This window comes from Hylobates moloch, unplaced genomic scaffold (genome assembly GCF_009828535.3).
Source record: "Hylobates moloch isolate HMO894 unplaced genomic scaffold, HMol_V3 SCAFFOLD_6, whole genome shotgun sequence".
NCBI lineage: Eukaryota > Metazoa > Chordata > Mammalia > Primates > Hylobatidae > Hylobates > Hylobates moloch.
This window is the reverse complement of record NW_026652281.1, coordinates 111,308,860-111,335,078: the sequence shown is the minus strand read 5'-3', so window position 1 is coordinate 111,335,078 and position 26,219 is coordinate 111,308,860. Positions and strand designations below refer to the sequence as shown.

The following is a 26,219-nucleotide window of genomic DNA, read 5'->3' as shown; positions in this document are numbered from 1 at the left end:
GGACTACACACTCAGGCCACCACACCCAGCTAATTTTTGTTTTTTTGTAGAGACGGGGTTTCACCATGTTGCCCAGGCTGGTCTGGAACTCCTGAGTTCAAGTGATCTGCCCACCTCGGCCTCCCAAAGTGCTGAGATTACAGGCATGAGCCTCCACGCCCGGCCCCGAAATCTGTTTTAAAAGCAGGCATTTCTTGGTGATTCTAATAAAGGGGGATCTCAGACATATTTGGAAAAACATATCCCTACTTTTATGCCCGACCCTGTGCTGGGTCCCCGGGCTAGCTGTGTGACCTGACACTGCACAGTCCTGCTTAGAATGGTCAAGGAGAGTTTATAGGGTACCACCTTGTATGCCATAGGCAGGGAGCAAAGGGGCACCAGTGGGCCCTGCCTAGGAGGCCTGAAGCTAGAGCTGCTGAGCTGGGCTGCAGAGAAAATGTCTGAGAGCTGCAGGCGTTTCATCTTCTGTCATCAGCTGTGGCACCTGGCAGACACTGGATACCACGGCTTGTAGACAAAGACCTGGTAACTCAAGGAGCTGCTTGGCCTTCCTGCCCAGTCCCATCCCAGAGGCACTGTACATCTCTGGTTTCTTCAGGGGGCCCTGTGTGGAAGTATCTTTTGTCCCTGGTGTCAGGGATATCATCACGTGCCTGCTGGCTAGGCGAGCCCGGCGCCCAGTCTCCTAGGATGGGGAGAGTAATGTTCCCGGGCAGAGCAGGGTGGGGCTTCCAGACTACTCCCTTTCCTTTACAGCTGGCTTCATTCCTTCGACCTTATCAAAGCCTTCCTGGGAGCACCCTAGAGAAGAGTTCTGTCCAGGCCGGGCCCTGGCTGCCTGGTTCACGGCCGAATCCCCAGCACCACGCCTCGCACGTCGGGCTCAAAGCATGTTTAGTGAAGGAATGGGTACCTACTGCTAGATGGAGGCCATCTCTCTAGACTTGGGGTTTCCCTATAACGATGGCTATGTTTGGCATGGAAGCCTCTTTAGAAGTCAATAGTAGGAAATAAGGGCTAACAGCACCTAATTGTGGAGTAAGGTTGAAATCCTAGCTCTGCCACTTAACCGTTCCGAACCTGTTCCCTCACTGCAGAGGCGAAAAGGCTAACACTATTTCACCTCGGAGGGTTACCGTGGAGAATGGAGGCTGGACAAGCTGTATCAGTTCAGTAGTAAAACACACACACACAAGCACCCCCCCGCACCCCCACCCTCACCCCAGAAATGAACACACACACCCGCGCGCGCGCACACACATACACCTCAGGAATGAACACACGCGCGTACACACACATGCAGCCCCCCAAGAGTGAACACACACAAACACACACACACACACACACACACACACACACACACACACACGCCCCGTTCTGTTGTTCCCAGGAACACACACAGAGGCGCACACACACGCCCCGTTTTGTTTTTTCCAGGCTTTTTAACTGGGGTCTTTCACTCGGCTTAGGGCACCCCTGCCTGAAAGACCTTTCTGGGCCAGTCGGCGTTCGGCACCCAGTTGACGAGACAGGGCGGCGCTTTCAGAGCTAGGGAGAGGCGAAAGCTCTCCCGGCCCCCCGACCCCCCGACCCCCCGGCCAGCCGCCACCGGCAGCTCCTTGCCGCCTCCTGGCCTGGGCCTTCCCCGCCGTCCTCGGCCTGCCGTCAGGCGATCTCGGCGGCCAGCCCAGCCGCTGTGTGACGCCGCGCGCCCAGGGGTCCTCGGCGCCTGCGCCCTCTCCTATAAAGCAGACGCCGCTTCGCGTTGCGACGCTTGGTGGCTTCGTTCTCTGCTTTTCTCTTCCTCCGCTGACGCCTCCCAGCTCTCGTCAGCCTCCCGCCTGCCATCTCCTTAACACCGAACACCGTGAGTAGCCGTCCACTGAGCTGGAAAGGGTCGTGGCGCCCGGATTGCGTGCCGGCTAGCCACACCGCTGCGGTTTGGGCCTGCCCGCGGCGGGCGGTGACTGGGCCTGGCCTTCTTTCGGGCCCGGTGGATCGCGTTGTCGACCCCGTTCTTCGGGAGACACTATCAGGTCCCGTTCACCCGCCCCGCCCCCGACTCAGTGAGGCCTCCTCTGGCCGGGCGTCCTCACGGCGCTCCATAAGTGTGAGCCGAACCCCGGGCTGGGCCTTCTCTGCACCGGCCGAGCGTCAGCCGGCGCGGGGCTCGGCTGCAAGGCCCAGGCTGCGGCCGGGGGCCTCTCTTGGCCTTAAGCCTGCTGTCCCGGGGACCAGGGCGGGGGTGGCGGCGGGGTTGTGAATGGGGGTCCCTTGGCTGTCGTGAGCGTGGGCGTGTGTCGGTGTCTGGCTTTTGTTGTGATCGGGAGGGAGAGCTGCGATGGTGGTCTGAGGCCGCCCGGTTCTTGGCTCCTATCCTTTCTCCCCCGTGTCTGGCGTCACTAGCTACCGGTCGGTCCTGGCTAACCGTGTGCGGTCGCCGATTTTCTGCACATAGCCGCCTGCTCCTTCTAAATATTTCTTAGCGTTGTTTTACCATGACTTGGAGTCGTTGAAATAACTATTGTGATAGCAGATACCATCGTCAGAGTGGTGTGACTTGTAGGAGCCTTAGCTGTGTATAACTTAACTCGAGGTGTTTGGCTTTTAAAGAAATAGGACGTCCACCTGCTTTGGTTCACTTTTAATGAAAACTTCACATTTGGGTTTTAGGGACATGCATTTTTCCATTAGAGCGTGACAATAGAATGTATCTGTGTCGTACAACAATACCGTCTCCTCCACTGTGCAGTCTAAAAAGCAGTGTCAGAATTTCGGGTCACTTAAAACGCAGGGTTTTTTTTCCCTTTATGATGTGATAGAACCCACTTTATACTGGCCATGGAGAATTATTTACAAGTGCAGGAGCCTTTAGGCCTCTTTCTTTAGAATGGAATTGTTTTGAAAGCATTTCAAATAAATATTTCATTCATTATTACTTAAAAATTGTGCACTTTATTCTACTGTAACACTAAAACTTATCTTTGAGTTTAGTATTACCAAGTGCATCGAATTACAGATTAGCCGATTGCCCACCTGCTATTTAGTAAGGTCTCAACTCCCTTAAGAGTAACCCAATCCACGAACTTGACTATGACTAAGCACTTACCTTGAGTTATTTGAAAGAAATATGAAACGGTCGTCTTGCTTTTAATTTTAATCAACTGCATTGTTAGACTTGTGATTCTGCACTGTTCATTTCAGTACTATCTGATATAAAAATTAAATGTTTGAATGTTTTATAATTAAAAATTGGGCTCACGTTAAAATATTTTCTTTTGGAGATACCTTTTGTTGTGGTCTTGTCACAGGAAGGGTCCTCTACTCTGCGTTCTTCTCCATTAAGCAGGGACAACTGCATTATTGGTAAGCGCTAAGCAACATGGAGAAGCAGACATGTTTGTGAATCGCAAAGTGAAATCTGATTCTCTCCAACCATGGATGAGTGAGAGTAGGATATTTCAGTGGCTGGTTTTAAAACATGCTTTACTTTTTTGCTTCCTTTGCCTAACAACCTGTTTGCTTCGGGGTTGGGGACAATTGTCTCAGAGAAGCTGAATGAATATTTTAACCGATGTAATGGGTCATAAGTCTTTGAACATGAAATGGGTGTGATGCATGTTTTAAATGCCAAATGATACACTTTTGGGAAAAGATATGCGATTTTTAATACAACACACCTAGAAAACTTCAAAGGTGCCATAAGTTGATAGTGACATCACCGGATTATGAATACTTGAGAAGCATGGGCCTTTTAAAAGTTGTATGTGGATTTTAAGAGGCCTTGAATTAATCTGTACCAGGTATTGCTATTCTTTTTGTTATTGTTGTTTTCCTTTTTTGTATGTTTTCTTTTTTAAAGAATTTGAAGATGGTAAAAAAATTGTTGGACTTTTAATTTTAAATGCCTTTTTTTTTTTTTTTTTGCCAGAACTCAAGACCTTTGAAATTAATTGCTTAACTTTTTATGTAAGATTATATCTTTTTCCTAATGACTCATAATCTGAGTTAATAAATGCATTTTCAGAGCAAGTAATAGGTTATTATTATGGAGATCTTGCCAAGAGATCTCAAAGTTGGTCACTTGGACAGTCAGTACTGAAAGATAAAAAGGGCTCTGAAATGAAGCTTCTAACTGGATTTAGGGAATTGTACTCACATCAGCTTATCTTTAAATCATTTTATTCTCGTGTATATGGTCTTGCATTGCCTTAGACATAAATGAGCATATTCTGATTTACTCTTTGGGTCTGAACTCATCTTCACAGGTAGGTCTCACTGTGGGGAAAATTTCTATCTTATTTGGTAGCCTTGTTTGTTTTGGACTGACCTTCCTCAGGTTTGCATGTAGTTAACTGTGGCAGTTAACTGTTCAAATGGAGTCCAGTATTCAGTGGGAGACAAAAGGCAGGCAGAAAGCAAATACAAATATGTATGTTTTATTAAATTTATACCAATAGTGAGTTCAGTAAGGCAGGCCTTAAAAGCTTCTGTTCCTAGTAGTTATACTTTGAAAAAAATTTAATAGAAATGCTTGGAGACTAACCTGTGAATAACTACTTACAACAGTGCTTTACAGGGTTATGTATTGTAGGTCCTTAGAACTTTGTGGTCAATAAGTTAGAGCCTTCTGATGGACTGTAGTTGATGAAATGTCATGTAGAACTCTCTTAAATTTTACATTTAATGTACTTTTTTTTTAGATGCCTTCAATTAAGTTGCAGAGTTCTGATGGAGAGATATTTGAAGTTGATGTGGAAATTGCCAAACAATCTGTGACTATTAAGACCATGTTGGAAGGTAAGTTCATTGGAAAACCTGGGTGGGAGGAAATGTGTAATTTGAGATAGTTTGTGAATATCAAATTTATATGAGCAGCAGGCTGTCATAAGGTGCTTGAGAGTATGAAGAGGTAAAGTTTACATTTTTTTCTTTATAACTTACATTTTTCTGATACAGGTCATCCTTTCTGTATTGTCTGAATTAGTGAGGGTTGTTCTCTTATTAAATGGATAAAATCATAAGGTAATAAACATTGAAGTGATTGCCAAGCCTTAGGCAATGGTTAATTTTTGTTCAAGTAAATTTGGATTCATAAGTTCCAGTGATAGAAATTAAAGTCTTTGGAAAAGAGATACCATCCTATAATGGTGGCTGAATAGAACACCTTATTTCAGTGGAGGGAGTGAGCTCTGTGGATTGCTGTGTAGATTTTATTTATTGATTGATTTATTTGAGACAAGAGTCTCACTCTTGCCCAGGCTGGAGTGCAGTGGTGCAGTCACGGCTCACTGCAGCCTCAACCTTCCAGGCTCAATCAGTCCTCCCACCTCAGCCTCCCGAATAACTGGGACTACAGGCACGTGCCACCACATCCAGCTGATTTTTTTTGAGACGGATTTTTTGCTCTTGTTGCCCAGCCCGAAGTGCGATGGTGCAGTCTCAGCTCACTGTAACCTCCGTCTCCCTGGTTCGAGCGATTCTCCTGCCTCAGCCTCCCGAGTAGCTGGAATTAGAGGCATGTGCCACCAAGCCCGGCTAATTTTGTATTTTTATTAGAGATGGGGTTTCTCCATGTTGGTCAGGCTGGTCTCGGACTCCCGACCTCAGGTGATCTGCCCGCCTCGGCCTCCCAAAGTGCTGGGATCACAGGCGTGAGCCACCGCGCCCTGCCCCAGCTGATTTTTTAATTTTTTTTTTTTTTTTTTTTTTTGAGACGAGAGTCTTGCTCTGTTGCCCAGGCTGGTGTGCAAGTGGTGTGATCTCAGCTCACTGCAACCTCTGCCTCCCGGGTTCAAGTGATTCTCCTGCCTTAGCCTCCCGAGTAGCTGGGATTACAGGTGCGTGCCACCATGCCTGGCTAATTTTTGTATTTTTTAGTAGAGATGGGGTTTCACCATGTTGGTCAGGCTGGTCTCGATATCCTGACCTTGTGATCCACCCGCCTGAGCCTCCCAAAGTGCTGGGATTACAGGTGTGAGCCACCATGCCCAGCCTAAATGTTTTTATAGAGACGGGATCTCCCTGTGTTACCCTGGCTGTTCTCGCACTCTTGGACTCAAGCCATCCTCCCACCTTGGCACCCTAAAGTACTGGGAAGAGCCACATTACAGGCATGAGCCACTGTGCCAGGCAGAATTTTTTTTTTTTTTTAAACAAGCTTTCTCTTTTGTCTGTTTTGTCATTCCTGTGAAACTGCTGCAAAGTATATATGCAGCATAAGGAAGTGAGTTAGAAAACAGGTCTTGAAACTTTCACTAGTTAATGTGGATCTCTTTTTAGTATTACCAGTGGGGTGATACAAATCAGTGTCTGGAATTGATGAAAAAAACTTAGTAGTATTGAGTGTTCTTTAGTACTTAAATGTCAGAGGTTTTTTATGTAGGGAAGATCAGTAGGTTATAAATACTTAAACAAAGAGAAGGGTTATGTGCCAAGCTTTGGTGCTGGTGAAAAGAAGGTGAGACATGGCCTTTGCCCTTGAAGAATTTATAAACTAGAAGGGAAGTCAGACACAAACAAGGCAAACTTGTCACATGGTGTAATTAGTGCATTAATAAAGTTGCACACCAAGTGGCGCTGTGGGAACATCTTGGCTAGTGTTATTCTTCAGTCTTGAAGAGATTGCAGTATGTAGTACTGGTGAGGATATTTCTTTTATTTATTTGTTTTTTTGAGACTGAGTTTTGCTCTTGTTGCCCAGCCTGGGGTGCAGTGGTACGATCTCAGCTCACTGCCACCTCTGCCTCCCGGGTTCAAGCACTTCTGCCTCCGCCTCCCAAGTAGCTGGGATTACAGGCATGTGCCACCATGCCAGGCAAATTTTGTATTTTTAGTAGAGACGAGGTTTCTCCACGTTGGTCAGGCTGGTCTCAAACTCCCGACCTCAGGTGATCCGCCCACCTCAGCCTCCCAGAGTGCTGGAATTATAGGCGTGAGCCACTAAGCCCTGCCGAGGTAATACTTCAACTCTAGTAAAATTAGAATGTTTTGGGAGATCATTCTGAAGTAAAGTAGACAAGGTGTGCTAGGGAAAGTAAAAATATGGTTTTTAGTTGGGGTAGGTTGGAATTGTGGTATTGTAGTTGGTAGAGCTGAAAATGGGTTTGAGAGGAATGGAGAAGAAAACAACTTTGAGTTTAAACCATGTTTGAGATTCCTTCAGAAGATCTACTAGTAGCAGTCTACTAGGTGATTGAGTTTTTGGATATTGGCCCCAGAGTTAGACTGCTAGAGATAAGTAGACTTGTTTTATATATTGGGTTATGGGAGTTTAACTCTGGAAGACGATGATGTTGGGGCTGGGGTGCTAAGAGTATAGAAGTCAGTAGTAGAGAATTAGTAGAGTAGGATTTTTGGAAGCCAAGGGAAAAGGGGACATTTCTAGGTGACTAGAGTGATTGCCAGATATATATACTGTAGACTGATCCTTAGAATTTCATAGTTAATAAGTTAGAGGACTTCTAGCAGCAGATACTTAGGTGTGGTAGAGGCAGAAGCTGAATTGCAGAGGATGTGTCTTCCGTTTTGTTTTCTAAGTGGGTGACTTCTGTTTTCTGATAAACGCTTAGAATTCTCTTTAGTAATTGGTACCAATCATGGTGGCCCTTAAAGTCCTGTATTCTGGTAACTTAAGATAACTTCTATTAAGTTGTAAACTCCTTGGTACATCCCACAGTCACTGTTCATCAAGTACCTGTTGAATGAAGAAGTATGTTATGCTTATTAAAAAAAACTGAAAGCAATCCAAGTGTCCCTAAAAGGCAGGTGAGTAAGGTTTTATCCAGAAGATGTAGAAACTGATACCCAAATTGCTGCCTAAATACTTGCTTTGGCATTGAAAGTGTTCTTTATTTTATCTTGGTGCCTGACGCACTAATCTGTCCTGTGCTGCCTCAAAGAAGCATTCGCCAATTTTAAGAACATAGGGCATCTTGAAGACTTACCATGCCAGCTTTGATCACTGAAGTAAGTGGACCGATAGGCAGTTAGCAACAATTAAATTATTCTTTTACACCATTGCCTTTAGGAATCAGAAGTGAATGGTTTTAACTTAAGTACCAATGGCTTACATAAGCTTCTAGCCTCTTGAGGACTGGAGTCTTTTGAATTTGGCAACTTTCTGCTTTTCTTGTTTTCCATCTGCAGTATCTCTGGTTGTGGGTTTTATGTGACTTAGAAAACAAAAATAAAACCTTTTAATCCACAGGACAATCAGAAGTGAGACTCTTGGCACATTTACATGTGGATTGGATGATTAGTTCAGGTCCAGGGTACAGTATCAGGATACAAGTGTCTTTCAGAAGTCCCTGAAACTAAATAGCTTAAAGGAATGACTGTTGCTACTTGTGCGTTTAGTCTGAAAGCAAAAAATATTGTATATCCTTAGTTTAAATGCTAGATGATTTAAAGAGGATTGCTTGAGCCCAGGAGTTCAAAACCAGCCTGGACAATATAGTAAGACCCTGTCTTTACAAAAAATAAAAAATTAGCTTTATGATCCTTTACAGTCATAAAAGCCTTTTTTTAATTTTATTTTTTGAGATGGAGTTTCACTCATGTTGCCCAGGCTGGAGTGCAGTGGCGCAATCTCGGCTCACTGCAATCTCTGCCTCCTGGGTTCAAGCAATTCTCCTGCCTCAGCCTCCCAAGTAGCTGGGATTACAGGCATGCACGACCACACCCAGCTAATTTTTTTTTTTTTTTTTTTTTTTCCTGAGATGGAGTCTCACTCTGTCACCCAGGCTGGAGTGCAGTGGCACAATCTCGGCTCACTGCAACCTTAGCCTCCTGAGTAGTTGGGACTACAGGCGTGTGCCACCACACCCAGTTAGTTTTTTGTATTTTTAGTAGAGATGGGTTTTTACCATGTTGGTCAGGCTGGTCTCGAACTCCTGACCTCATGATCCGTCTGTCTCTGCCTCCCAAAGTGCTGGGATTACAGGCGTGAGCCACCATGCCTGGCCAATTTTTTTGTATTTTTAGTAGAAATGGGGTTTCACCATGTTAGCCAGGCTGGTCTCGAACTCCTGACCTCAGGTGATCTGCCTGCTTCGGCCTCCCAAAGTGCTGGGATTACATGCGTGAGCCACTGCACCTGGCCAAAAGCCTTATTTTTAATGTGAGTTAAGCCTCGTTCCAAATTACATTTGGATCTAAACAAGCTGGTCTTCTGTATGTTTCCTCTAATATCTTAGTTCTCAAGATAAAAGTATTTTACGTTTTATAACTTCTTTCTCTCACCTGATTAAAAAGATTTCATACTTGTTCAGGAAAGACATAAGCGACTTGTTCCACATAGAGCTTTACATGAGACATTGTCATTTTACAGTTTCACTCTAAGCTGAGATAGGATCAGGGATAGGCACTGGTGGGAGGGAGAAGAGAGGGGAGATGAGTGAATCCATCCATGCAAGATAACATGAATTATTTTTTAATCTACTCTCCTCTTTACCACTCCACTGGAACTGCTTATAAAGCTCAGTGAACCCCATGTCATCAAGTGCATTGTCTGTTTTCAGTTTTTATCTAGACCTGTTGACATCATTTGATGTTTGATTATTCCCCTCTTCACTTGGTTCCCAAAATTCCACTTACTACTTACCTTACACCCTTCTGTCTTCCAGTCTTTAAAGCCTGCAGTTCCCCAGGGCTTCATCCTTGGACCTCTTCAGTATATCTATTCACATCCATTTGCTTGATCATAGTCTCATAGCATTATAAACTAACTATACAGCAGTTCCCAAACTTACCTACAGTTCTGATTTCTTCTCTTGATTTCTGGACTGGTATATACAACTGCCCTTGGATATCTAATATTTTACGTTTATGAAAACTAGAGCTCTTGATCCTCTCTTCCTAAAAATAATAGTTCCTCTGACAGCCTTCCCCTTATCAATTGGTGGCATCTTCATCCTTTTCATGCCATAAACCCTAGTGTACCCTGACTCTTCACATTCTACTTGCCATCTGTTGGCAAATTCTGTTGTCTCTACCTTCAAAATGCAGACGGAATTAGGTCACTTCTTACCACCTCCTTAGCTACAAACCTTGTCCAGGCTATCATCATGTGCCTGGATTATTGATAGCCCCATAATTGTGTCCCTTAACCTATGTTATTTAACTTCGTTACACATAATATTGTTAACTGTTCCTCGTATATCCTGTTGGAAAAAAGTGTATTTCTATTTTTATTCGGGTAATTTTCTTTTTTAACCTAGTTTAAAAACTTTAATCTTAAGATCATACCATTATGTTTGGAGCTCCCCGCCTTGTTTTTGTCAGTGGCTGCATGATTTGTTTTGTGCGTGCGTGTGTGTGTGTGTGTGTGTGTGTGTGTGTGTGTGTATTTTTAGTATTTTTAGTGTGTATATGTATACACATCTGTGGGTTTCAGATTTGAATAGATTGAGATTTTATTACCTGTAATAGTTTTCATTATTTTACTTTTTAAAATACAGTTCATCTGGAGAATTTGATATAAAGGGTAAGGAAAAGGTCCATCTTTAATTTTTTCAGATGGCTACCCAGTCATTCAAGCCCAACTTACTAAATCACTTTTCCTGCCAATTAAGAACTTCTTTTATGTAATATTCCTTTATTTGTGTACTCACACAAGTTTATATAGTTTTGGGTGGTTTCGTGGACTCCATCCTTAGGAGCCACTAATTTTTAAATGCTCCTAAGAGAGCTGTTCTAAGTAAAGTCCTTTTTATATTCTTTCAGACATGTCTTATAAGTTACAGTCGTCCCTTGGTATCCATGGGGGACTGGTTTCAGGACACCCTTGTGGATACCAAAATCCACCAATACTCAAGTCCCTTATAATAAAACAGTGTAGTATTGGCATATAACATATGCACATCACCTTGTATACTTAAAATCCTCTCTAGATGGCTGAGCGCGGTGGCTCACGCCTGTAATCCAAGCACTTTGGGAGGCTGAGGCGGGCGGATCACAAGATCAGGAGATTGAGACCATCCTGGCTAACATGGTGAAACTCCGTCTCTACTAAAAAATACAAAAAATTAGCCAGATGTGGTGGCGGGCGCCTGTGGTCCCAGCTACTTGGGAGGCTGAGGCAGGAGAATGGTGTGAACCCGGGAGGCAGAACTTGCAGTGAGCAGAGATTGCACCACTGCACTCCAGCCTGGGCAACAGAGCAAGACTCTGTCACACACACACACACACACACACACACAAAAACCCTCTCTAGATTACTTACAATACCGAATACAGTGTAAATGCTATGCAAATGGTTTTTATACTGTATTGTTTAGGGAGTAATGACAGGGAAACAGGTCTACATGTTTAGTGCAGACACAGCCATCCATTTTTTTTTTTTCCGATATGTTCGACTGGGGTTGGTTGAATCCACAGATGTAGAACTCATGGATATGGGGGGCTGACTCGTATGTTTTGAGACATAGCCTGGTTGGTATAAGTATTATAATGGAATTAGGAAATAGAAACTTTCTTCTGGTTTTCTTAGATTTGGGAATGGATGATGAGGGAGATGATGACCCAGTTCCTCTACCAAATGTGAATGCAGCAATATTAAAAAAGGTAAGGTCTTTGGAGAGTTTACGTTTATTCTGCTTAATATATAACACTAATTGATTAAGTAATTCAACAATCTATGTTAGAATTTTATAATTTACTGCTTAAAATTACATTTAAATTTGCATGTTCTTAAACACTTACTTGAGTGATGTTTGTATGTTAAAATATACAGAAAAAAGTTCTGTCTGCTTTCTTGCCACAGTTGACTATTGTCATTTATTGGGCATCTGTACTGTGTCTACCTATGCAAATACTTCTCTAGGAAGGATGATCTACATGTAGAATATCTGGATCGCAGGTTGGCTTATATACCTAAATTCTGATAGATATTGTTAAATAGTCTTCTGTAAAGATAGCACTTCTAGAGCATGGTGGAATTGAATCGTGACTGTCTTTCTTAGATTTATAATTTTGAAATGGCTAAAGTCAAAATAAAGGAATATGTAACACTTAGTTCCCATTTCTGTCCTTATCTATTCCAGTCCCCTTTCAGGTAGCAATTTATCCTTTTAGTATTTTGTAACACAGGTATTAACAAGTAAGTATATTTTTTTCCACATTCTTTTTTTTTTTTTTTTTTTGAGACCAGAGTCTTGCTCTGTCGCCAAGTTGGAGGGTAGTGGCGTGATCTCGGCTCACTGCAACCTCTGCCACCTGGGTTCAAGTGATTCTCCTGTCTCAGCCCCCTGAGTAGCTGGGACTACAGGCACACACCACCACGCCCAGCTAATTTTTGTATTTTTAGTAGAGACAGGGTTTCACCATGTTGGCCAGGATGGTTTTGATCTCTTGACCTCATGATCTGCCCACCTCGGCCTCCCAAAGTGCTGGGATTACAGGCGTGAGCCACTGCACCCAGCATTTTCCCTCATTCTTAAGGTAGCAAACTATACATTTCTATGGGTTTTTTTCCATATAACAAAATGAAAGGTGATATGTCTATGTTAGTTAATACATAGCATCTTTTTTTTTTTTTTTTTTTTGAGATGCAGTCTCGCCCTGTCGCCCAGGCTGGAGTGCAGTGGTGTGATCTCAGCTCACTGCAGCCTCTGCCTTCTGGGTTCAAGTAATTTTCCCTGCCTCAGCCTCCCAAATAGCTGGGATTACAGACGCCCACCACCACACTGGCTAATTTTTATATTAGACAGGTTTTCACCGTGTTGGCCAGGCTGGTCTCCAACTCCTGACCTCAGGCAATCTCCCTGCCTTGGCCTCCCAAAGTGTTGGGATTACAGGTGGAGCCACCATGCCCGGCTAACCTGAATTTTTTTGTGTGTGTTTGTTTTTTGATCTCACTCTGTTGCCCAGGCTGGAGAGCAGTGGCACAATCTCGGCTCACTGCAGCCTCCACCTTCTGGGTTCAAGCAATTCTCCTGCCTCAGCCTTCCAAGTAGCTGGGATTACAGGCACTCGCCACCATGCCTGGCTAATTTTTGTATTTTTTAGTAGAGATGGGGTTTCACACCATGTTGGTCAGGCTGGTCTTGAATTCCTGACCTTGTGATCTGCCCATCTTGGCCTCCCAAAGTGCCGGGATTACAGGCATGAGCCACTGCACCTGGCTTTTTTTTTTTTTTTTAAGACACTCCGTCGCCCGGGCTGGAATGCAGTGGCACAATCTCAGCTCACTGCAACCTCTGCCTCTTGGGTTCAAGCGATTCTCCCACCTCATCCTCTCGAGTAGCTAGGATTACAGGCACCTGCTACCATGCCCAGCTAATTATTATTTTTGTAGAGACGGGTTTCACCATGTTGGCCATGCTGGTCTTGAATTCCTCACCTCAGGCGATCTGCCTCCTTTGGCCTCCCAAAGTGTGAATGTTTTTACATGTGTTACTGGCCGTTTACATTTTCTGCATTGTCTGTTTTCATTTCTCTATTTTCCTAATGGTCTTAGAAAAATAGTGATAAAATATACATAACATTGATCATTTTCACTTTTTGAAAGTACACCATTCAGTGACATTAATTACATTCACAGTGTTGTGCAGCTATCACCACTAAGCATTTTCAGAACTTTATCATCCCACACTGAAACTCTGTACCCATTAAACTGTAACTTCCTATTTCAGTACACCCTCCCCCCTCAAAAAAAAATTCCCTTAGGTAAACACTATTCTACCTTCTGTATCTGAATTTAGCTATCCTGGGCACATAATATATGGAATCATACAATATTAGTCCTTTTGTATCTGGCTTATTTCACTTAGCATAATATTTTTAAGGTTCATCCATGATGTTGTCTAATGGGCTTAAAAAATTGTGGTAAAATACACATAACAAAATTTACCACCTTAACCATTTTTAAGTGACAATTCAGTGGTATTATCTAATAGGCTTTTTATAGGAACTCTTTAAAAGTTTCTACCAGTTTGCTTATGTTAATTCATGTTACGATTTAGAGGCTTTATTTTATCTAGTTAGATCTCATTCTTTATGACTTCTGAATATGTCTTGCAATTAACATATTCTATTTTATACTAATGAAAAATGTTTCTAAAAGGATCTTTGCTTGTAGTCAAATGCCAGGTACATTCAAAATGCCATCCAAAAGCTGGGGGGTATAGCAGTGAACCAAAGAGACAAAATCTCTGCCCTTATGGAGTTTACCACCTGAAGGGGTGGGGAAACATGCAACATAAGAAATACATCAAATGGAAAAACTATGGAGAATAAAGAAGGGAATGGGGAATTTAAAGGGGTGAGTAGGTGAACAGTTAGCTGTTTTTAAAATAAAGATGGTCAGGAGATGTCTTACTGAGAAGATAATCTTTTTTTTTTTTTTTTCCTTGAGATGGGGTTTTGCTCTTGCCCAGCCTGGAGTACAGTGGCACAACTTTGGCTCACTGCAGCCTCCGCCTCCGGGGTTCAAGCAATTCTCCTGCTTCAGCCTCAGTAGCTGGGATTACAGGCGCTTGCCACCACGCCCAGCTAATTCTTTGTATTTTGAGTAGAGATGGGGTTTCACCATGTTGGCCAGGCTGGTCTCGAACTCCGGACCTCAGGTGATCCGCCCGCCTCACCCTCTCAAAGTGCTGGGATTACAGGCGTGAGTCACTGTGCCTGGCCGAAGATAATCTTTTAAACAAAGACATGAATATGTGGGGGAAAAGAATTCTGGGATTTGGGAGCAAGTACAGTGACCTTAAGACAAGAGCATGCCCTGCCTTTTTAGGAAAGGCAAGGAGTTTAATGGAAGCTAGAGCAAGAAGGGAGTAGATAAGGTTAGAGTTAAAGGGTTGGGTGATGTAGGGCCACTTCTGAGAATGAGAAGTGTTTGGTTTTTGGGGTTTTTTTTGTTTGGTTTGTTTGTTTGAGATAGGGCCTCACTGTGTTGCCTAGGCTAGAGTGCAGTGGTGCACATGGGTCACTGCACCTTCTACCTCCCAGGTTCAGGTGATCTTCTTACCTCAGCCTCCCGAGTAGCTGGAACTACAGGCACATGCCACCACACTTGGCTAATTTTTGTATTTTTTGTAGAGATGGAGTTTCACCATGTTGCCCAGGCTGGTCCGGAACTCCTGGGCTCAAGCGATCTGTCTCCTTTGGCCTCCCAGAGTGCTGGGATTATAGGTGTGAGCCACCATACCCAGCCAAGAAGTTTTTTTTTTTTTTTTTAAGCCTGTTTGTATTGAATATATATCATATTTTGAAGGATAATTACATGATGCCAAAACTATGAAAGTGTACAATAAAATCTCCTTTCCCTGTGTCTTATCTGATTGGAAACTGCTCCCCCCACAAAGTAATGTGGCATTTTTTTGTTTTTCTTTTTTACTGGCACTACCCGTTGTGAACCTAGGCATTAGTTTCTTACATATCCTTTTAAGAGTTTTTTATTTTTAAATTTTTATTTTTTGTTAGTAGTGGTGGTGATTTTTTTTTTTTTTTTTTTTTTTTGACAGAATCTCACTCTCTTGCTCAGGCTGGAGTGTAGTGGCATGATCATGGCTCACTACAGCCTCAACCTCCTGGGCTCAAGTGATTCTCTTGTCTCAACCTTCTGAGTAGCTGGGACCATAGGTGTGCACCACCAGTCCTATCTCATTTTTGTATTTTTCACAGAGACAGGGTTTCACCATGTTACCCAGGCTGGTCTCGAACTTCTGGGCTCAAGTAAGTCACCCACCTCGGCCTCCCAAAGTGCTGGGATTACAGGTGTGAGCCACAGTACCCAGCCTATTATTATTATTATCATCATTTTTTATAGAGACGGGGTCTCTCTGTATTGCCCAGGCTAGTCTTGAACTTCTGGCCTTAAGCAGTCCTGCCTCAGCCTTCCAAAGTGCTGAGATTACAAGTATGAACCACTGTGCCCAGGTTTAGAGTTTTTAAAATGCCTGGATAAGCAAATATTAATTGACATTTTTTTATTTTCTTATATAGTTGGAATACTTCTTAAGAAGCTATTATTTATTTCATTAAAAACCCTTAGCCGGGTGCGATGGCTCACGCCTGTAATCCCAGCACTTTGGGAAGCCGAGGCAGGTGGATCATCTGAGGTCAGGAGTTCGAGACCAGCCTGGCCAACTAAAAATAAAATTAGCTGGGCGTTGTGGCAGGCACCTATAATCCCAGCTACTCAGGAGGCTGAGGCAGGAGAATCGCTTGAACCGAGGAGGTGGAGGTTGCAGTGAGCCAAGATAGCGCCATTGCACTCCAGCCTGGGCAACAAGAGTGAAACTCCGTCTCAAAATTAAAACAAAAACAAACACCTTTTGCTGGCCAGGCACGGTGGCTCATAGCTGTAATCCCAACACTTTGGGAGGGCAAGGTGGGTGAATTGCTTGAGTTCAGGAGTTTGCAACATGATGAAACCTTATCTCTACAAAAACAAAATACAAAAATGAGCCAGGCATGGTGGCATGAACCTGTAGTTCCAGCTACTCGGGAGGCTGAGGTGGGAGGATCGCTTAAGCACAGGAGGTCGAGTGAGCCATGATCGTGGCACTGCATTCCAGCCTGGGTGACACAGTGAGACCTTGTCTCAAAAACAAACAACCCTTTGCTTGGCTTTTCCCTATTGAAATTGTTCTTTCTTTTTTTTTTTGTATCCTGGCAATATAATTTCTTGGCTCTGCCATTTTCTCTCAGCATTGTTGATTCCTCCAGCGTTTTGCTATGAAAAAGTTTTAGCCATACAGAAAAATTGAAAGAATTACACAGTAGACACCCATGTAGCCACTGCCTAGATTGTACAGCTGAAAACACTTTCAGTATTGATTTTGGTCTTTACACTGGTATGTATAGTCTAGGTAATCAGCTTCCTGAAACTTTATGAAGTAATTATTCTCCTATTAAGGGAATTTGGGGGCTTTTCCTGCTTTGTTCCTACACCAAATAATCTTACACATGTGTCTGGGGTATTTGAGATTTCCTGGTTACAATATATGTAGATATTCAGCTTTTCTGAGGAGTGCTGGATTAGCTTTCAAAGGGGTTATACCAATTTATACTCTCTAGAAGAGTTTGTGTTTCCTTTCCACTATTGCCCCACAATTAGTATCAGTTTCTTGATTTTTTTCAATCTGGAGAAGTATCTGTAGTGTTAGTTTGCTTCTAGTAAAGTTGAGCGTTCCTTATGTTTGGCTATTCAGATTTCATTTATTGGCTGTACATATCATTAACCCATTTCTCTGTAATGAGTTTTGAAAGGTTTTATATTCTTTCAGCTAATCATTGTTGTACATATTGCAGGTATCTTCCAGTCATTGTCCTGTCTAACTTTTCTTTTTGCGTAGAAGCTTTTTAATGTAGTCAAGTACAGTACTTTGTCTGCATGGCTTACTTTTATCTAATAAGATCTTCTCCCTTCTAGGGTTATAACGATTCGTCAAGCTTCGTTTTTGTTTTTCAAGCTTGGCTGTTAATGGCTCAAGTCAACCTCTAGCTAGTTATTATTCCAGTATAGGGAAAAGTTGTCCCAGCAGTGGAATGAGTACCTTGTGACAAAGTGCCACAGAGGAATGAACTTTTGTTGTTGTAGGTCATTCAGTGGTGCACCCACCACAAGGATGACCCTCCTCCTCCTGAAGATGATGAGAACAAAGAAAAGCGAACAGACGATATCCCTGTTTGGGACCAAGAATTCCTGAAAGTTGACCAAGGAACACTTTTTGAACTCATTCTGGTAAGTTTTTAATGTGTGAGATAGCTCAGAGCCTTTAAACACTTCTTATAGATTTAAAATTTGCTAACTTCATTGACACTGAATTTTAATACTCTCCAAATTCAAATGTAACGCCATATTTAAATCCACATGTCAGTAACACACTAAATGTAAATGGTCTAAACACAGTTAAAAGGCAGAAATTACCAGATCAGAAAAGCAAGCTTAGCTATGCTGTCTGTAAGAAACCCACTTTAAATATATAGACACAACTAGGTTTAAAGAATGGAAGAAGATACAGTATACTAACACGAATCAAAAGAAAGCTGGATTGACTATATTAAAATAGGTTTGGAGGCAAAGAATATTACTAGGGTTAAAGAGGATTATTTCATATTGATAAGGGGATCAGTTTTTTAAAAAGACATAACAATTTATAAATGTTTATCTACGTAGAAGCAGAACTTCCAAGAAGTGAAACAAAACCCAGTAGAACTTGAAGTCCACAAAGTGACAATCAGAGATTTCAGCACCTCTCTCAATTAATATAACTAGACAGAAATCAGGATAACTTGATATAACACTATTGACCAAATTGTCTTAATGGACATTTATAAAATATTATATATATATATATTTTTGAGACAGAGTTTCACTCTTGTCACACAGGCTGGGGTGCAATGGCGTGATTTTGGCTCACTGCAACCTCCACCTCCCAGGTTCAAGCGATTCTCCTGCCTCAGCCTCCTGAGTAGCTGAGATTACAGGCATGAGCCACCACGCCCAGCTAAGTTTTTGTATTTTTAGTAGAGATGGGGTTTCACCATGTTGGCCAGGATGGTCTTGAACTCCTGACCTCAGGTGATCCACCTGCCTAGGCCTCCCAAAAGTGTTGAGATTACAGGCATGAGCCACCATGCCAGGCCTAAAACATTATATGTAATGATAGCAGAATACATATTCTTTTCAAGTGTATATTACCAAGATAGATCATGTTCTGGGCCATAAAACAAGTCTCAGCCGGGCACGGTGGCTCACGCCTGCGATCCCAACACTTTGGGAGGGCAGGGCGGGTGGATCACTTGAGGCTAGGAGTTCGAGACCAGCCTGGCCAGCATGATGAAACCCCATCTCTACTAAAAATACAAAAATTAGGCCGGGCACAGTGGCTCACGCCTGTAATCCCAGCACTTTGGGAGGCCGAGGTGGGCGGATCATGAGGTCAGGAAATCGAGACCATCCTGGCTAACATGGTGAAACCCCGTCTCTACTAAAAATACAAAAAAATTAGCCGGGCGTGGTGGCAGGCACCTGTAGTCTCAGCTACTTGGGAGGCTGAGGCAAGAGAATGCTTTGCAATATCCACCACTGCCTCCCACCTGGCGACAGACAAAAAAAAAAAAAATTAGCTGGGCGAAGTGGCACCCACCTGTAATCCCAGCTACTTGGTAGACTGAGGCAAGAGAATCGGCTGAACCTGGGAGGTAGAGATTGCAGTGAGCCGAAATCACGCCACTGAATTCCAGCCTGGGTGACAGAGTGAGATGGTGTCTTAAAAAAAAAAAGTCTTTATCCTAAAAGGATTCAGGTCATACAAAGTATGTCTTCTGACTGCAATGGAATTAGAAGTCACAAACAGAAAGGTATCTGGAAGAATCTGCAACTACTTTTAAACTAACACATTTGCAAGTAACCTATGGGTCAGAGAAGAAATAAAGTATTTTGAGCTGAGTGGAAGTAAAACACATGAAAAATCTGTGAGATGCAGCTAAAGAAGTACTTAGAGGGAAATTGATGGAATGAAATACCTATATTATTAGAAAAGAAGAAAAGTTTCAAATCGGTGATCTAAGCGTCCACCTTAAGAAACTAGTAAAAGATGAAATTAAATACAAAGTAAACAGAAGAATGAGAATATTAAAGGGCAGAAATCAGTGAAATAGGAAACAGGTAAACAATAAAGTCAGTGAAACCAAAACCTGTTTTTTAAAATGAGATCAATAAAGTGTAGTGCTATAACTGCTTACGTTTGAACTCTTTAAGTGTGGACAAATATTTTTGCCAAGACCTGATGTGGCATTTGTGTGCATGTGTACACACATACACAACAGTAGTGGCCATTATTTCACATTTGAGCTAGTGTAGTTTGGTTAAGGAAGCAGAGGATTCAGCATTATAGAGGTATAACAAAGAAGGTCACATAAAAGTCTTTCACAGAAGAACTTATGAGTGATTTATTCTTCTCCCTTTAATTTCTTAAAATTAGCATTTTAAGCTTTATTAGATATGGAGTGTCAGTCATTAACTTGGATTTAGTTTAACACATCAAGTATGCTTTAAGGAAAACAACTGTCTCTTTACAGGCTGCAAACTACTTAGACATCAAAGGTTTGCTTGATGTTACATGCAAGACTGTTGCCAATATGATCAAGGGGAAAACTCCTGAGGAGATTCGCAAGACCTTCAATATCAAAAATGACTTTACTGAAGAGGAGGAAGCCCAGGTAGGTAGCACACAGTTTTGTCTTTGATCACATGCTCTTAAAAAGGGACTAACACCTATAACATGCCAGGAAAAGAGGTGACTGTATCAAGTAGTCTTGATACTTTAGGGATAATATGTACTTTATGTGTCTTAAACATACTCTTACTGTCCTGTCTTTATGAATCTGAACACTTAGATGATACTGCATTTTAAGCATAAGAACAATAAGTTTTCAATGAGAAGAGCTCTTGTTAACGTATTAACAGTTACTAGTTTTGGCACCTGCAACTTTCTGTATAGACCATACATATCTGACTTCAGAAAAGCAGGCCCTAGAGAGACGTGTGTGCTAGGGTACTTTAGAGCAACTTAATGAGGGGAGGAAATGAAAGAATAGATCAGAATGATTTCGTTGACATGACTACAGACTGAAATAATGTGAATGAATTAACTGAATTTGCTCTGTCAACTTTAGTAAATTGTCCGTTGCCTTTGCTTTGTTGATAATTTCAGCAGGGCAGAATAAAAACCATGGGAGGCAAAGAAAGGAAATCCGGAAATATAGTCTTAACCTGGTGTTCTAATTTTCCATCTGTTCTTCTGACTCAACTCACTGGCTATTGATGAATCAGTAGGTAGTATTTATAAGTCTTAGAAAGACTACTCAAGTTAAGGTATTTCCCTATATCCATCTCTTTCAGGTACGCAAAGAGAACCAGTGGTGTGAAGAGAAGTGAGATGTGCCTGACACTGTAACACTGTAAGGATTGTTCCAAATACTAGTTGCACTGCTCTGTTTATAATTGTTAATATTAGACAAACAGTAGACAAATGCAGCAGCAAGTCAATTGTATTAGCAGAATATTGTCCTCATTGCATGTGTAGTTTGAGTACAGATTCCAAACCTATGGCCGAGTTTCTTCTAGTATGATCGAAAGTTTCTTTTTTCTTTGCTCTGAATAAAACTGAACTGTGGGTTCTCTATAAGTGGCATTTTGGGCTTTCCCTCTTTTTTGTAAAGCAATGTCTGCCTAGTTTATTGTCCAGTTAACTTTAGTGACCTTTGAAAAGTTGGCATTGTAAATAAAACAACTTGCAAAAAAGTTTTCTGGAATAGAATTAACAAAATATTATCTTTATTCATGAGTTGGAAACTGGAAAAAGGCTTCTTGAAGTAAATGTTCTGAGTGGAGTTACTAGGATGTCTTCCAGCCCCCTGCAGTCAAGGAGTACCACTATATTGATTAGCCTGTATGTAGCAGGGCTCCCTTCATTGCATCTGGAGGACTTGTTTTCTTTTTCTTTAATTTTATTAATCCTCTTCGTTTTAAATGTATTGCCTAGAGACTCAGTTACTACCCAGTTTGTGGTTTTTTTGGGAGAAGTGTAACTGGACAGTTTGTTAGCTTTTCAATTAAAAAGACACTTAACCCATGTGGGATGTCATCTTTTTATAATTAGTGTTCCCATGTGGAGAAAATTATTCACACTACTTGCATGTAAAAAATAATTTAACTTTTAACATTAAAATACGTGGTAAAACCCAGAAAGCATCCATCATGAATGCAAGATACTTTCAATAAAAAGTAAGTTATATAGTAGGTAGTTAAGTTTGCTTTTGTGGACTTAAATGTGTGTCTTCACTTAAATGGGTTGAATGTGTATGTATTTCTTCAGCTTGAAAAGACTTAGTTTATATCCTACCTCACTGGAGGCTGCTGACATAACCATAACTTCTGTCCCTTCTAATTGTCATTTATATGCTTAACTGTAGCTAGTACTTTAATTCTTAACACAAAATTACTCTGCCATTGTTTCCAGCTTCCCTCCTACAATAGAATGAAGTTTTTTTGATGGCTTGAGATGGCTCACAAATTTTGATTTTTTTTTCTTCCTTGTGCTCCCTTCTTTTCTCCTTCCTTTTCCAGTTAACATCTATATTCATTTTTTTTTTTTTTTTTTTTGAGATGGAGTCTTGCTCTGTCGCCCAGGCTGGAGTGCAGTGGCGCAATCTCGGCTCACTGCAAGCTCCGCCTCCCGGGTTCACACCATTCTCCTGCCTCAGCCTCTCCGAGTAGCTGGGACTACAGGCGCCCGCCACCACACCCGGCTAATTTTTTGTATTTTTAGTAGAGATGGGGTTTCACCGTGGTCTCGATCTCCTGACCTTGTGATCCGCCCGCCTCGGCCTCCCAAAGTGCTGGGATTACAAGCGTGAGCCACCGCGCCCGGTCTAACATCTATATTCACATGTAATCTTGTTTTCTCTTCACATTCACTGAGTTGTTCAGGCTTAGATCATCCCTTGACAGTAGTTTGCCTTCATCTCACCTTTCATTTGTCCCAAATTCACCTTATTTAATAAAGTCCCATATGTTGTCTCACTTAATTCCAATTTGTTGTCTGTACCAGAGATAGGAAACTATAACGTCTGGGTCAAATCAGGCCCATAGCTTGTTTTTGTAGTCTTTGAGCTAAAAATGGTTTTTACGTTGTAAAGAGTTATTTAAAATACACACACACATACACACACTTCTCTCTCTCACACACACACACACACACACACACACACACACCTCTCTCTCACCAGAAACTGTATTTGACCAAAAAGCCTAACACACACTTCTCTCTCTCTCTCTCACCAGAAACTGTATTTGACCAAAAAGCCTAACATATTTTACTATCTGGCATTTTACAGAAAATGTTTGCCAACCCCTGTGACTACTTTTGGATTCTTGGTTCCCTTTACTCTTAGGAGATAAGCTTGTTTTCTGTTTGTCCTGGTTTTAGTGGGGAAGGTAGCAGTGTATAGTCCTAGCTGAATTGTCTCATCTACCAATTCCTGCTATTGTAAGATCAACTTCTGCAAAAACCTTGTCCACCTCAAATATCCTTAGCAGCTGGGCATGGTGGCTTATGCCTGTAATCTCAACATTTTGGGAGGACAAGACAGGAGGATCGTTTGAGTCCAGGAGTTCAAGACCAGCCTGGGCAACACAGGAAATCCCTGTCTCTCCAAAAAAAAAAAAAATTAGTCATATGGTGCATGCCTATGATCCCAACTACTTGAGAGGCTGAGGTGGGAAGATTGCTTGAGCCTTGAGAGGTCGAGGCTGCAGTGAGCTGGCATTGCACCACTGCACTCCAGTCTAGGCAATAGAGCGAGACCTTGTCTCAAAAACAAACCAAAAGTATCCTTAGCAGTATTATGACAAATAAATCTTCACTGAAGGTCCAGGATTACTGCCATATGCCATGTTTAACTTGTAAAGGAAGTATCACCTTCTAAGAAACTGGAGCTTGTTGTTATTACCACTTGATCTGTATAATACTCAGGAGTTGTTAGAATTATATGAGTAAATAACATCACTATCCATATTTAAAGGATAATGGGATCTTTCAGAAAGATTGGATGGACAGACAATATAGTAGTAATTTAAATTTTTGTTTCTTGACTTTCTATAGTCCCTAAACAAACAACAAAAAATCCTAGTAATCTTAAACTTTTGCATTAATAGAGATCCAAGAGAAAATAGGCCATTTGTGACCATTGTGGACCCAAATAAATCATAGACATGGTATTAAGAAGCCCTTTTCAGTCTGGTTGCAGTATTCTTTTCCTACCTTTCTTTTTCCTGTTCTGCTGTATGCCCACTATTCCTTTAATATATCTACTAGGACTTTTCTAGGCTCTCACCTAGAGTGAATGGTCCTTTCTCATTATCACAGCAGCCCACCCTCAGTCTTCAAAACTCCACTCATTTCTGGCTACTCTCTCACTTCCCAGCCATTCTTCTAAACTAATATTGTGGCATTAAGTCATACCTTGAGGCTGGAGTTTTAGTGTCTACATGGCCTTGGGCAAGTTGGAAATAGTAGGTACTACGGTTTTATAGATGTAGCGCAGTCTGCTTTATGTTAGTTCCAAGACTTCATTGGAAGTCACTTGACAGCAGGATTTAACTTGTATTTAGCAGCACTACTACATGAATTTCAATATAAGTAACATAAGTGAAAAGTCCTTGTGAAATGCAGGTACAGGGCATAATGAAAACAAGAAGAGCAGTTTAAATGCATGAGAGGGGAGAGCTTGATAATAGCTGGTAATAGCCTTGGTTTGGAGAGTGGTTACTGATGAATTATGAAGACTTTCTCTAATTACTATTACAGTAGTAAAGGAAAGAAAACCCTTGTTGATAAAGTAACCTTAGGGATTAATTAGGAAATGCCTTTTATTTCACCAGGAAAGAGAATGAGAGGAAGAAGGTATTTGGCAGATTTGGGTGATTGAAGAATGTTTGTCAGTTTCCTCTGTAAACAACATGCTGCTTTCTGCAGTGTGCTGCTTTTAATGATGAAGTCCTTTCAAGGACTCCATGACAGTCCTTTGGCTTCTCACCTTTTCATTGATTATGTCACTTGTGATCTAAAAGTAAACCAAAACCTTCCTGAGTGTTAGCTTATTACTTTCTCCTTAACCTTGTCATAGGCTAAAGATGTGCCCCCTCAAATTCTAATAATTTTTTTTTTTTTTTTTTTTGAGACAGAGTCTCACTCTGTCGCCCAGGCTGGAATGCAGTGGTGCGATCTCGGCTCACTGCAACCTCCGCCTCCTGGGTTCAAGTGATTCTCCTGCCTCAACCTCCCGAGTAGCTGGGATTACAGGCACATGCCACCATGCCTGGCTGATTTTTTTGTATTTTTATTTGAGATGGAGTTTTACCATATTGGCCAGGCTGGTCTCGATCTCCTGACCTTGTGATCCGCCCGCCTTAGCCTCCGAAAGTGCTGAGGTTACAGGTGTGACCCACCGCACACGGCCCTAATAATTCTTAAGTTGTAGAAGCAAGTTACTCTTTTGCAGTGCCATGTGTTAGCTTGCCTTAATCTATTCTTGATATACAAAATAGATACTGCTTTACGCTTCTTATATTTTCTCAAAGATCCACAAAATCATCCTGTAGCTCCCTATGTGGGATTATAGCTGTGACTTTTTACTCTACAACTGTCAGAATACACCAGCTCCTGGAATTAAGCAAGAGCTATATTGTGACTTGGTTGGACAGGTAACTGCAGCCTTGTAACATGACATCATAGTAATGCTGAGCTTATCTTAAAACTAGCTGGGGAGGGAGGATAGTAACAGTGAGTCACTGTGGGCATCTGACTTAGGGCAGGCAGATATTCCAAATCACATGATCTTTCAGTTTATCTAAAAATTGGCCAATCCTATGGGCTGTTCTGATCCCAACATAAATTTTGTTTAACTTAATTTGCCTAGGCTCTCAATAAGGCAGTTTGGGAATATAAAGTGGTTTCCACCAGAAAAGAGAAAATTGAGAGAGCAGCAGACCTCTTGCTCTAAGCACCCTTTACAAGCCTAACTTTTGCTTGCCACCATTACCTTTTGAAGATTTTTTTTAACTGCTCCTTGCAGAGCTGGACTACCCCATAGGCAGTGTGCCCAGAGTAGCCCGAAGAGCTTTTTGATTCTTCTTTTAAGAGACAAGGTCTCACCTCTGCTGCCCAGGCTGGAGTGCAGTGTTCTGATCACAGCTCACTGCAGCCTCGAACTCTTGGGCTCCAACAGTCCTCCTGCCTCAGCCTCCTAAATAGCTAGGACTACGTTTGTGTACTACCATGCCTTGCTAGTTTTTGTATTTTTAAATTGATTTTTATAGAGATGAGGTCTCCTCATGTTGCCCAGGCTGTTTTCGAATTCCCGGGCTCAAGATCCTCCTGCCTCAACCTCCCAAAGTGCTGGGATTATAGATGTGAGCCACAGCACCCACCAGTTTTTCCTTTTCTAAAGCTCAGTGTACATTCTGGTAGGAAGGAATCAACCAAGTAAATGTTCTCCCTACAAAGTTGTTTGAGGATTTGAAAAGTTAATCTTTAATTATCTGGATTTGAAACCAGTGTATAACTTTTTAAGCTAGGAAGAAGTCAAGAATAAGAAGATTGCAAGCAAAGGGAAAGCTTACAAAATGGCTGAATCCTTAAAGTGTAGCTCCTGGCTTCTCCTTGGTAGGAAGCATTAGACCTGGTTTCCCTCTTGGG

At 42.0% G+C, this 26,219-nt stretch overlaps 1 protein-coding gene across 1 annotated transcript; it reads left to right on the top strand.

Moving 5' to 3' along the window:
* Positions 1 to 1,711: 1,711 nt before the first annotated feature.
* Positions 1,712 to 21,594, top strand: SKP1 (S-phase kinase associated protein 1). The gene is made up of 6 exons (XM_032157917.2): positions 1,712 to 1,870; positions 4,707 to 4,803; positions 11,495 to 11,568; positions 17,552 to 17,695; positions 20,038 to 20,178; positions 20,861 to 21,594. The coding sequence occupies exons 2-6, from the start codon at positions 4,707 to 4,709 to the stop codon at positions 20,894 to 20,896; spliced, it is 492 nt and encodes a 163-aa protein (XP_032013808.1). The 5' UTR covers positions 1,712 to 1,870; the 3' UTR covers positions 20,897 to 21,594.
* The last annotated feature ends 4,625 nt before the right edge of the window (positions 21,595 to 26,219 follow it).

What these genes read in the sequence shown, in the direction of transcription:
- SKP1 (XM_032157917.2), top strand. Translation starts at nt 4,707, where the DNA reads ATGCCTTCAATTAAGTTGCAGAGTTCTGATGGAGAGATATTTGAAGTT. An exon ending in ATGCAGCAATATTAAAAAAG is followed by an intron (nt 11,569 to 17,551) that starts GTAAGGTCTTTG and finishes TTGTTGTTGTAG; the next exon opens with GTCATTCAGTGGTGCACCCA. An exon ending in CTGAAGAGGAGGAAGCCCAG is followed by an intron (nt 20,179 to 20,860) that starts GTAGGTAGCACA and finishes CATCTCTTTCAG; the next exon opens with GTACGCAAAGAGAACCAGTG.